General features: G+C 35.2%; 1 protein-coding gene across 3 annotated transcripts in view; it reads left to right on the top strand.

The window, feature by feature from the left end:
* The window catches only part of INTS6 (integrator complex subunit 6), a 42,255-nt gene that overhangs the window by 28,838 nt on the left and 873 nt on the right, over positions 1 to 12,544 (top strand). For 2 of the 3 annotated variants that reach the window (XM_032189814.1, XM_032189805.1), the window contains 10 exons: positions 2,657 to 2,809; positions 2,941 to 3,073; positions 3,542 to 3,636; positions 3,922 to 4,032; positions 5,622 to 5,837; positions 5,946 to 6,072; positions 7,311 to 7,453; positions 7,880 to 8,114; positions 8,853 to 9,224; positions 9,686 to 9,779. In XM_032189814.1, the coding sequence (XP_032045705.1) occupies positions 2,657 to 2,809; positions 2,941 to 3,073; positions 3,542 to 3,636; positions 3,922 to 4,032; positions 5,622 to 5,837; positions 5,946 to 6,072; positions 7,311 to 7,453; positions 7,880 to 8,114; positions 8,853 to 9,224; positions 9,686 to 9,779 (1,679 nt within the window). The remainder of the gene's footprint in view (positions 1 to 2,656; positions 2,810 to 2,940; positions 3,074 to 3,541; positions 3,637 to 3,921; positions 4,033 to 5,621; positions 5,838 to 5,945; positions 6,073 to 7,310; positions 7,454 to 7,879; positions 8,115 to 8,852; positions 9,225 to 9,685; positions 9,780 to 12,544) is intronic. The other variant, XM_032189824.1, reaches the window with a different exon arrangement.

Genomic DNA, 12,544 nt, shown 5'->3' with positions numbered 1-12,544 from the left:
AAGAGTTCCTATTTAATTACTTTTAAAAAAAGTCTTGAGAGATATACTCCATTGGGGGCACCATAAAAGCTGTGTGAACTAAGACAATGTCACTGTGAGCAGTTTTTTGTTCACAAGTAATCTGAGATAACATGGTGTTCAGTTTGAAGTATAAAGAAACTGGCTGTATATCACGTAGCTTTTCTGTTTGAACTCTTAACATATAAAACCAGAAATAAGGTGGCATTTTGATAATGGACTACAAAATTTTATTACCTGACAGTGTTAACAGAACATAGTATGATCTTCCAAGTTCTGAATTGTTGTGATAGTTCTATATGCACAGCATCAATTGAATGCAACTTCATCTACTGTTGTTTGGTAGGACTATACTTTTAACTAATTCCAAGTAGAGAAACTTGGTTTTTCCTAAAATACTGCCTGTAGAATTATTGTCATTGCTCTTTTTTCATGAGAGTATGCTGATGCCTTCTGTTGGATATGAAAGCTAATCTCTAGTATAAAGTATTTTTGTATTTTCTGCTTATCTTTGAAAATCATTAAAGTGGAATTGTTCCCTGCCTATCATGATTTTTCACTTATTTGATCTGAAAGTAGTTTGACTAGCAAATTCATTGAGCTTTTCTTGAGCTGTATATCCCTCGAAAAAATGAGTCCTTTGAAATACAGGTTGTTCCAGAGTGATACAAGTGTAAAAGTCATGTTTACATATATACATAAGTCATGTTTATAGACTTGGGTATTGCTGGCATCTATAGCCACATTCAGTGAAAGATACAGATGCTGTTCTTAACTACAAATCAAACTATTGTGTGAATAAAAGTAAATCTCCTATAGTCATTTAAAAAGCAAAAAGCCATTGTCCGTTGGGTATTGAAAAGCTGCTTTGTAGAACTACCCTGTGTATTCCTTGTAGTTATCAATGGTGTATCTGCATCATTTCACTGTGTAGAGTCTTTAGAATTTGTCTGCTGCTGTTGGTCTTGAGATTACTAAAACAGATCTTACCAAGTGAAGAGTTACAGCTCTAAATCCACTGAAAAGTTGATGTTAAAAAATTGCAAATTGTAACTCACCTAAACTGTGAAAGATAAAGTATTTGCCTCACTTGTAGCAAGTATAGTTCTCATAACTGCACAACCACTGAATTACTGCACATGCAGATAAATTTCTGTTAATGTCAATTGGAATTTCACAAACTTCATTACGTAATGTGGGGGAGTTACATTTGCTGATAGTTCCAAGACTTGTATTTTTGTCTTTACTGAAAATATAGTGTTAAAACTTAGCCAAGAGTTACAACATTGACTTAACAATTTGTGGTTATTTTTCTTTTTGTCCCCTGCTCCACAGTGGAGTTATCAAAAACAGTCCTACCTTAACAACTGTTCCGTATAATGTAGACAGTACTATCAAGGCTTTCTTAAATGTGTGTGAAAGTCTGCTAATAATTCTATTGGTACACCATTTAAATGGCTGCTCCCACTGCTGGGGTTAAAAAAAAATTAAAAAAAAAATCTGCTGTCCAGACAAAACTTGTTGGACTTCTGAAGTCTTAGCATTCAACTTCTCTTGCAGCCTTCTTATTCCTAGTATAACTGCTTCATGGCTTGGTCAGAAACTCCACCACAACTATTTATTGGAGGCATCTTCTTTGAAGAGAATTGCAGTTCCTTCAGTTGGTTGGGCCTCCTGTTTTGTGTGCACTTGGACAGTACACCTTCCTCAGAGTGGAGACACTCAAGGCAAGAGCAGCTCTGTGGGCAGATAATGTTGTGTGGCTTATCCTAAAAGGAAGAGGCTAGAGCTTGTAGGTTTGTAGAAAAATTACTTTCAAGGTGAGGTGGTAGGAAGGTTCAAGAAACCCCATTTCCCTAGCTCATCTTATGTATTAGTTGCTTTCTTGTAATGAGACTAAGTGGAAGGAGGCTTCCCAATTGGGCTTAAAGGAGGTTAAAGGTAAGTATTAAAAGCTTAAGTTTCTCTTCTGAAAACCCTTCAAGAGTAGGCATATAGTTCCAATTTTCCTAATTTAAAACAGGCTCTTTTGCTTTAAGCAAAAGAAACTTCAAATATTATCAGTTTATACTTAAACTATATTTTCATCAATCACAGCCTCTTCCCTGTGATTGATAAATTTAAATTGAACTGGAATAAGTTTTCACTGTTGCAGTTGAAATGCGAGTTCTTGTAAAACTTGTTTTCATATTATATAAATTGTTCTCAATCAGGTTTAAAATTTTGAATGTAAATTTTTTCTAGGAAATGTAATGTTAAAGGAAGTCAGCAAATGAGAAATTGCAATGCTCGCTTCTACAGTGAATAAAAGCGGGCATGCCCCAGGGTAACATTGAAGATTATTTTTGTCCACACAAGGATTTATTTCCATTTGTAAAGTTTGTGTATATGCAGTAAATATTACTGTTTTTGACTTCCTAAAATGACTATGTATTTAGAAAATTAACTTCCATCAGTTTTTAAGACAGTGCTGATGCCATAAATTGAGCTTTTAGGGCTTATTAACAATAAGTATGAATACTGTATTGAATAGGCTCCTTAAATGCCTGTTTTCAAAGAATCTGTATTACCTTAGTTATAGAAAGATTAAATTTTAGTTGTTGTGCAGACTCATTAACAGCAGAATGTTTATATTTAGCCACCCCGCACATCTCATCCTGTGGTGAAATTCTCCTGCACTGACTGTGAACCAATGGTCATTGACAAACTGCCTTTTGATAAATACGAGTTAGAGCCTTCACCACTGACCCAGTTTATCCTGGAAAGGAAATCTCCTCAGACCTGCTGGCAGGCAAGTAGAATATACGCTTAAATGAATTTATCTATAGAAAGATGTTTTTCATAAACTTTTTCTAGAATCAAAATACGATGCAAAATTTAAACACAATATTTTGGATTTACATATAATGTGCTTTATTGCAGGTATATGTGAGCAATAGTGCAAAATACAGTGAACTTGGTCATCCTTTTGGTTACTTGAAAGCTAGTACAGCGCTGAATTGTGTGAATTTATTTGTGATGCCTTACAATTATCCAGTCCTCCTTCCACTGCTAGGTAAATACCAATTCATGAAATCCTTTAGTAGAGAACTGAAAAATTGATCTGATCCAAACAGATGACTCCAAATGACAGTATTAGTCACATACCTGTAGAAATCTAGAATGTTGAACGATGTATTATATTGTTAACTCATTTCACTAGTAAATAGTTCAGTGATACTGAATTGCATCCAGAGTATAAGAAGAATGTAATCGTCATTCTTTCAGATATGTTGTAGTCTTCTTCCTTTTACTGTTTCAGTAGCTATTTTCCACAGTCTGTGTCGTCATCAGTTCAATTTGATAAAATAATTTGTCAAGTTCCATCTTTTGGCTGCAATTTTAATCTCTTGTTCATATTTAATTGCATATATGTTAAAACAGTGTATTCAAGAGTTGAGGAATTAACATTCTCTTGAGCGTTTCTCCTGTTAGAAAAACATGTATAGACATTTCATTTTGTCTCTATTTCTATAACCATCAGATGACTTGTTTAAAGTGCACAAGGCAAAGCCAACGTTAAAATGGCTGCAGTCATTTGAAAGCTATTTGAAGACAATGCCTCCTTATTATCTTGGGGTAAGATGACTTACTGTGTTTGTGTTTCTATTTTATTATGCAACTATAGTTATCTTTCCGCTTATGGGTGTTTTCTTCCTATTTCAAGTAGAATGTATATTCATTTGAGAGAATGGCTAATTTTTTACGCACAGTGATGCTTATAAGCAAAACCCTGCCATGAAAAGCTTTTATTTTCTGTCTTTAAGGACTTCAGGTTCTATATGAAATGGATATAGTTAGTTGAAATATGTATATAACTTCTGTAAAGTTAAATATGACTCTACAATATATTCCATGTTTCAGCCTTTGAAGAAAGCTGTGAGAATGATGGGAGCACCAAACCTTATAGCTGACAATGTGGAATATGGACTTAGTTACAGTGTCATTTCATATCTCAAAAAGTTGAGTCAGCAGGTAATGTTGAAGCAAAAGAGCAGTAAAAACTTGTAATATCAGGATAATCTTAAAATATTCAAGTTCAATGGCTTTGAAGGAAAAAAGCAGAAAGATCAAGTTAATGTGTTCCCTAAGCAACTAGCAAAATATTTTGGTTTTGTAAATTGAAGGAAAGCATTTAAACAGACTTTTATAGACTGGACTATAAAGATAGGTATGGAGGTACAAATTATTTTTTATATTTAAGGAACATTTTTACATGTATAGTTAGTATTATACTTTTGTCCAAAAGAAAACATGTTGTCTTACCTTAGGTTGTAAAGCTGTTCTAGCATTTTTCTGAAAATAGGGTTTTATATTAGGTGCATCTGAATCAGTGTCCTGTGAAATGGGAAGCGTTCAGTAAATATAAAGTAAACTGACAGAATTCAGAATATCAAATAGGACAGACAGAAGTGGCAAGTGACCTTTTGAAAATTATAAAGCTGTTGACTATACAGAATAGTGCTGGTGGTCCCCTGCACCAGCTAAAGCATTTCAGTCTTGCTACCTCCACTTTTAATTTGTTGAAATGTGCACGTTAAGCTTTCTTGTTCAAGAATAAAAGAATGCAATAGGCTTGAAACTGTAAGAAATAGTAGTGCAAGTACTTCTAATCCAGCTAACAAGTATTTATGGAAACACTTTCTTAAAACGTTGATATGAAGTGTTATTTGAAGGAGGATGCAAGCTTCTTGAAGTCTAGAGTAAAGTCTAGAGTATATTTTAGGAAATCATGGTCACATTGCTTAGTATTTTTGCTAAGTGGGCTAATCTCTCAACTTAGCCTTTTTACATTTCTAAAGTTCAGTGATGTACACTGCAAATTGCTCTTAAAGCTTTTCTAACTTCTGAAAAAATTCTGCCAGTAGAGACAGAAGTATTCTTAAATACATATTCGGATTTTAAGTAATCTATACATTTGTGAAAATGAAAAAGCATTGGCAGATGTATTACCAAATTACTTCTAGTTCTTTGTTCAGTTGTATTCTGCCGAAGAGTTGGCATTTATGAACATGTTTAATTTTGGTACAAATCTAATGTCATATTGGGGGTCAGGTCTGTCTAGTCAAACAGGATTGGGCATTATGTATTTCATTTCTTACTTGACTATGACTATCTGTATTGAGCGTTTAGGAAGTTGATACCATTGTATGACAGATCACAACTATAGTTGTGGGAGAATTGGTCTTTTGAGAGTTAGTGTTCAGCTCTTATAGCAGAGAGAAGTTTGAGTGCAGATAGATTTGCTGAGAGTTGCTAGCCAAATTATGGCTTTCTGTGAAAATAAAAGCATTGCATGCATATTGGTGCTTAGATACCATAATGGGCAGCAGAGGAGAAATATGCAGAAGAACTAGGCACAAACTGTTCACTATATTTGAAATTGTAGTAAACATTAAGTGGTTTTGTATTAAGCACTCCTTAAGCACTCATCCTGGTTATGGTCGTCATAGTGTATTAGCACATTGTTGAATCTTCTAGGTAGGAATTTAAAATGAATAAGTCTGACTAATCCTTTTAAGAGCATATTGTCAATTTTATTTATTTATTTATTTCAAATTAAGGCCAAAATAGAGTCCGATAGAGTCATTGGCTCTGTAGGCAAAAAGGTAGCGCAAGAGACTGGAATTAAGGTCAGAAGCAGATCACACAACCTGTCTATGGCACATAGGAACGATTTTCAACATCTGCTACAGGGGATTACTGGGGAAATTCCTCATAGACCTCTAGACCTCAATATGAAGGAGTATGCTGGGTTCCAAATAGCTTTGCTGAATAAGGTAAGCACCACTGTGTGTAATGTTGTTATTTTCAATATACTACCATTGAAATGCTAGATATTGTTTCATACATTGTATTAATTGAAACTTTATTTGCTGAAACCGCAGGATTTGAAACCTCAGACTTTTAGAAATGCTTATGACATACCTAGAAGAAATCTTTTGGATCAGTTAACACGAATGAGATCTAATTTACTGAAGAGTACTCGGAAGCTCCTCAAAGGACAAGATGAAGGTTAGATAACTTTTTTTTTTGCCTACCTGTGATATGGCTTGTACTAAAAAATGAAAACTGTAAAAAAAAAATAAATAAAAAAAAAAATCAGTTCTTAAAAACTTAGTAGGTGTCTGTTGCCATAATCTCCTTTTTTTCCTTAAATAACTTAATGGAAGAAAAATAGTTAAGGATAGAGAAGGTAAATTCACTGGTCTGTCCTTTAGTCTATCCAGAGGAGACCTGGTCATTTGCTTAGGATTCTTAGTTCTTTTTTCCCCAACCTTCATGATAAATCCAAACAAACTCAGGACAGTTCTGAACATTATGATCTTTCTCCATACAATAAGAGTGCATTGTGAACAGTGGAAAGGCAAGCCGGCTTACTGGGTGCTACCAGTGTGATTCTTTTGCCCTTTAGGCCAACAGTGAATAGTTCAGTAGTACAACTTATTCCTTACCCACCTTGTTCCTTACTCTAGTCATACTTACTTCTTACTCCTTTCTCTTTCTGCCGTGTCTTCAGGTGCTACTTTATGGTATCTAACATAGATGATGAAAAAAGTGGAGAAAATGGGAAGGGCAGTGCAAGTGAAAGTGTATGTTATGTTTTCATACATAACTAATATTGTTTGAAAAGCAAAGTTGCTGTTTGGGGTTAAACCACATCAAAAATGTTATTTTTTCTGCTGTTTCTGGTAGCATATATTCTACTTGACTAAAGGCTTGGCAGCTTTAAATCCATCAGAATTGTTCATGTCCTATGGATTTTAAAATCTTATCAATTCCAGTGGTCAAAAATCAGTGCTTCTTCAAGGTTAAGCTAGTTTCAACAATTAAATTTTGATTAGCTAAATTCAGGTAGTTGTATTTCAAATCTATATGCTTGGCATTACTACTTTGCATTAATGTAGTTTTTCTTTGTAGTAATGTTTTAGATAAAATTTATTGCAATTGCTTTTTCACCCATCTACCTCGTTGAAAAGCTATGGGACACTGGAAAGCTAAAATCCATGCATGACAACTATTTCTATTTCCATGTCATGATGGAACTCAAGACACACACTGATTCGTTTAAGCAAGCTTTCTACACTCAAAACTTGATGCTGTAAATACCAGTTAGGTGAGAATAATGGTGAGTTTTGCACATCTATTTTGTTAATTTGATAAAAGACTGAAAATTGGAGTTAAGTGGATATAGGCTAAATTCTTGTAAAGTGGGCAGTATTGTATATTAATAAATGTTTCTGTTGAAACAGATCAAGTTCACAGTGTACCTATAGCACAAATGGGAAACTACCAGGAGTATCTAAAACAGATACCCTCTCCGCTCCGAGAACTTGATCCTGATCAACCACGAAGGCTCCATACATTTGGCAATCCATTCAAATTGGACAAAAAGGTGACTTTTCTATAATGCTGCTCTTAAATTGTGTTGTTCTGTTTGTCTGCTGATTGGGCCATTCAAAGAATGTGCATAGGAAAAGTGCTTCCAAGTATATGGAAAGGCACTATCCATAAAGTTCCTCAAATGTTTTTCCGTCAGCATTACTCTCCCTCTCATCCAAATCTGTATTGGACTTCACTAAATCATGAATATAATTGAAATATTTTCCCTTACATATTTACTTTTTCATTCTGCAATTATGAAAAGTTTGACAGCCCTCTAACCTTTTTCCTCCTGTTATTTTGGTTGACACTTAAGTCAATACGTGATGGCATGTTGTACATTGCCATATACATGGTAAACATCGGTATAACATCAAAGCTTTCACTGTTTTATATTATGTGTTTCTGGTTTAAAGTTTATTCTACCCATTCAATACAGGGAATGATGATAGATGAAGCAGACGAATTTGTATCAGGACCTCAGAATAAACATAAAAGACCCGGAGAACCAAATATGCAAGGGATTCCAAAAAGACGTCGGTGTATGTCACCCCTGCTCAGAGGTCGACCACAAACTCCTCCAGTTGTGAATAACCACATTGGAGGAAAGGGGCCACCGATACCAACCACACAAGCACAGCCTGACCTTGTTAAACCCATTCCTATTCACAAAAGTAAGTGAATCTTTGTTTTTAGAGAGTTCAGTTTTTATTTATGCAGAAAAAGCTTGTTTATGTGAGAGTACCATTGGCTGATTTCCCAAATACGGCAATTTTTGAAAATGAAGTGTTTAAGTGTGCACCAGGGACTAATTACAAAGAGTTAATGTAGCCCTTCAAACAGAAGTCTCTCTCATAGGAACTTTCCAGTATAAACAGTGAATTTCCTGAATTAAATGAGGAGACAGTGTAAACAGTAGAATGTTCTTCCTTTTCCTGGGAATTCGGATGCTTTGAAAGTAGCACTGCATGAAGTCACTTTGAATTTCACTGCAATGGGGGTGAATTCAATTCCTTTAGTGTGGAGTTGAGGTGCTGTGCAACAGTCCTGCTCACTATTCAGCACTACAGTAAATTTGTCAGTTCACTTTTAATGGGAAAAGAGAAACATGTCAAAAGTACATTTTACATTTTTCTTTTTGATAGTACATGTAGTGATTTCCTTTCTCATGTGAAGAATATACTTGTGATCTAAGCCATTAATTACCAGGGGATAAACTGATGTGCTTACTGGTATAACCCACAAACATTTTTGTATGTCTGGCATGTATGGTAGACTATAGCATATATGGTAGACTATACAAGCTGGAGCATAGCTTTCCAAGAATTTAATCAATATTCAATATGCTCACTGACCTCTATCAGATCATAAAGAGTGCAAAATTTGCAGGTGTAATCTGTTTTTTTTTTTAGTGTCAGAAACTAATAATGAGATTGCAATGGATGATGTGGTGGAGAATCATGTTATAGACCCACTTTCATCGGATGTTTTCCCAAATACCATGGATTCAGAGTTCTCAATGTCCTCTTCTCCATTCAATTCATTGGATCGACCAGCAGCTCATACAGAGGATGTAGGCCACGAACATTTAGGGAATAACTTGAACGTTGATGGATTTTTGGAGAATCATGAGGAATTGGATAGTAAAGAACAAAGTACTGAGGAAAACTTGCCAATGTCTTCACCCAGTAAAGGGAAAAAAGCAGTGCACTGCAGGAGTTCCACAGAGATTAACATAGAGCTAAGAGCACAAATTATGAAAGAAATCCGAAAACCAGGAAGGAGTAAGTATACCAAATATCTTAATCAGATGATTGACCTGAGAGCTAGACAAAGAATTAATATTAGATCACTATTTAGAAAAATACTAAATCACAAGACAAATTTAAAGATTTGTTTTTAAAACATTGATTAAAAACTGCGTGGATGAGTGATTAAGGATGAGTGATTAAAACATTGCTGTATCTTTCTATATCAGTGTTTATGGAAGTCATGGTTTTTATGTTCTTGGTATTAAGATTAGCACGTTAGATGCTCCAGTAATATCCTGAACTCCCAGTATCCTGCATTTGCTAATGTTAATATTGATAAAGCAGTATGTTGTTATGAGACTGGTTGTTAGGTGATATATAAAAGGTTATGAAAGCTGAACAAAATACGTTGCGTTTTGCTCACATGAAGGGAAATGTTGCAACAGGTATCTGCCTGGTATCTCTTAAACTGTTTTTGCTCTTATTTTTTCAAGAGTATGAAAGAATCTTCTTTTTACTGAAACATGTACAAGGAAGCTTACAAACCCGTCTGATATTTTTGCAAAATGTTATTAAAGAAGCTTCAAGGTAGGTAACTGAATTGTATTAATCCTGTAAAATGACACCATCGTGTACTGCTATTCATAGCTGCTTGACAACCATGCAATTGTTTGAAACTTCCCACACAGAGCTTTGCATTGCAAGTAATCTCCTAGAGGGGGGGGGAAAAACACAAATAGGTAAGCTTCCTGATGTGTTTTTTTGCTCAAGCTCACCTTTTTGCCTCACATCACATCTTCAGTTTTAGCTTAGCTTTAACTGCTAAGGTGCACAATGGTAATTAAAAAAATCAGTCAACTTCCAGAGCTCAGGTATGGGTGTACTGCTAATTTGAAGAACTGGAGGTACTGCATTTTACTGAGAACTAAGCTTTCAGAAACAGTTTAAATTCATTATTCTGCTTCAACTCAAAATCCTGTTCTAAAAATAGTTTTTGAGATTCAGGTTTGCTCCGTAAACATGTTTGCTCTTCAGATTTATTTCCTTCTGAAATAAGTCCTATTTCCACAGCGGCAGACAGAGGTAGGGTTTGCTGGGGTTTTAAAATGTTGTTAATCCAGTGACACTTGTTCTTACATCATCTTCAGACTATTTGCCTAGCCTACTACGTGACTACTCAGAAAGGAAAAGAGAAACGTAATGCTGACTGAAACCAGGACTGTTAGATTTAAAAGAAATTCCAACATCTTTTCAACTGTAAATATAACTTTAAGGTTTACTTCGGTGAATAGTTGATTTTGGTTTTTTGTTGAAGTCAGCTTTTTTCCTATGGCATTATTGATCAAAATTCATTATGAAATAAAAGTGATTTTAGCATAAAACCATGCTGCGAGGTAAAGGTATGCTGACCATAGGATGTGGTTCATATGGCTCCTCTAGCCTTCTACTGCCAGCATAGTTGGTCAGATAGGTCGTGCTCTCCCTGTAGCAACAATTGTTATTATCATGCTTTTGCTTGATCTGTCTTTATCACCTGTCAAAGTTGTTCCTTAGCCTGTAGATTGTACATACTTCCTCACTATCTCAGCAAATCCATATAATATTATTGCTCCTGTAATCTTTGGCAGTCATTAGTGGGTTTGGAGTATTTGTGCCCCTGAATGTGGCTCTTGAGATCTGTAATTCTTACTTCTGTTGCACTGCTTCTGTATTCTAGTTAACTTGAGCTGACTTTTTCCCTACAAGGCTTGGCAGTAGTTGAATGTTGCTGTTAGATGCATCAGAACTAAATCCTATCTGTCAACATAGCCAACAGTTTTTTGTATATGCTGATGGAAAAAGTTGGCTAGAGAGGTCTTGAATATTTCTGGAGTTGGCATAGCAAGCCATTTATGGCCCTACCAGAAAGAAGTTTTTCACTTTCTGCTAAATAAAAACATAGAATCGTAAAACAGCCTAGGTTCAAAAGGACCTTGAAAAATAGTTCCAACCTTTTGTGAGAAAAGGGAGCCTAGATAAGACTATCTAGCACCTTGCCCAATAGTCTAGCACAAGCTGACAGGAAAACATGAATGAAAATTCTTCAAATTGACAATTCTCAGTATCAGAAATTCAATTCCCTTTTATTTATTCTACAAACTGAGAGCTTTGAACTGTTAATTACATAACAAAGCATAAAGTGTGTACCTAGGCAAAATGCTAAGAAATACCAACTTGTAATAAAAGCACTAGAAAGAATTAATACAAACAGTTTTGAAATAATAACCTTAGTGCTCAATAACTACAATTACCCTAGGAAGTTTTACTAGGAATACTGATTTTCTTAGCAGGTTGGACAGTTAAATAAGTAAGAGTCAATGTTTAATTGTATTAATCAGTGTCATTTGATATGATGAAAAGTTCTTTTGCCTTGAAAACTTGTTCCTGTGGTGTTCAGCATTTGGATAAGAAGCTTGTGAGATGTACTGTGGGACTTGACATAGTTACTACTGTTGGCACAGGGTTTTGATGTATTGTGATAGCAGTTAATATATTTTTCCTACCTTCCATTAGGCTTTAATTTTCTAAGAAATGTATCCTGCTTCAAATGTACTTAATGGTATTCTGAAAAGTAACATTACTCACAGAATATAAGCATGCTGAATTTTCACTAAGATGTATTATAGTAAAACACCTCGTTATTAGCTTAAATCATTTGGCTTCTATTAGAGCAAATGAAAAGGAGTAGATACTTATTTTCTGGGCTGGTACTTTTCAAGAAGCAGGGATCAGGTATGAAAAGAGTGGTGAAGAATGGAGGGGAATCAGTACTTGGTGTGGGATTTATTTGGAGTTACTGGGACTTATAAGTGAGCCATGAACATGGACTGGGGGGCCTGACTGGGATCATAGTCTTATAAGACCATAGGACTGAACTCTTGAGTACAGTTCTGAAAAGTGCTGAGTTGAGAAAGTGTGTGATCTTTGCATTGCTGCTTGTCACAGAGTATGTGTACAGCTGCCAAAGTGTCAGTCAGAATTACTTCTCAGATGCAGAAACGTTGCAGGGGTTAGGGTTCTCTGGAAACAGCGATGGACAGTAATGCTGCAGTGGGTTCAAGCCCAAAATGGTCTGCTGTCCATATTTCTGTAGTCAATAAGGAATAGAAGTGCAGAGATTCCAGGTGTGGAGTAAATCTGTATTCTCTTTAGTTTCTTAAACTTCATTTGTATTTTCTTGATACCTGCTCTGCAGTGTATAATGGCTATTTCTCCACCAGTACCAAAATCACTTGGCTTTTGTGAAGGTGTGCAAATAATCCCTAAAAGCTGTTGCTAGCTTTAGGATTGTAGTTTTGGGATATATTTTATTT

The sequence above is a fragment of the Aythya fuligula genome, chromosome 1 (genome assembly GCF_009819795.1).
Source record: "Aythya fuligula isolate bAytFul2 chromosome 1, bAytFul2.pri, whole genome shotgun sequence".
Lineage (NCBI taxonomy): Eukaryota > Metazoa > Chordata > Aves > Anseriformes > Anatidae > Aythya > Aythya fuligula.
This window is presented reverse-complemented; position numbering and strand designations above follow the sequence as displayed.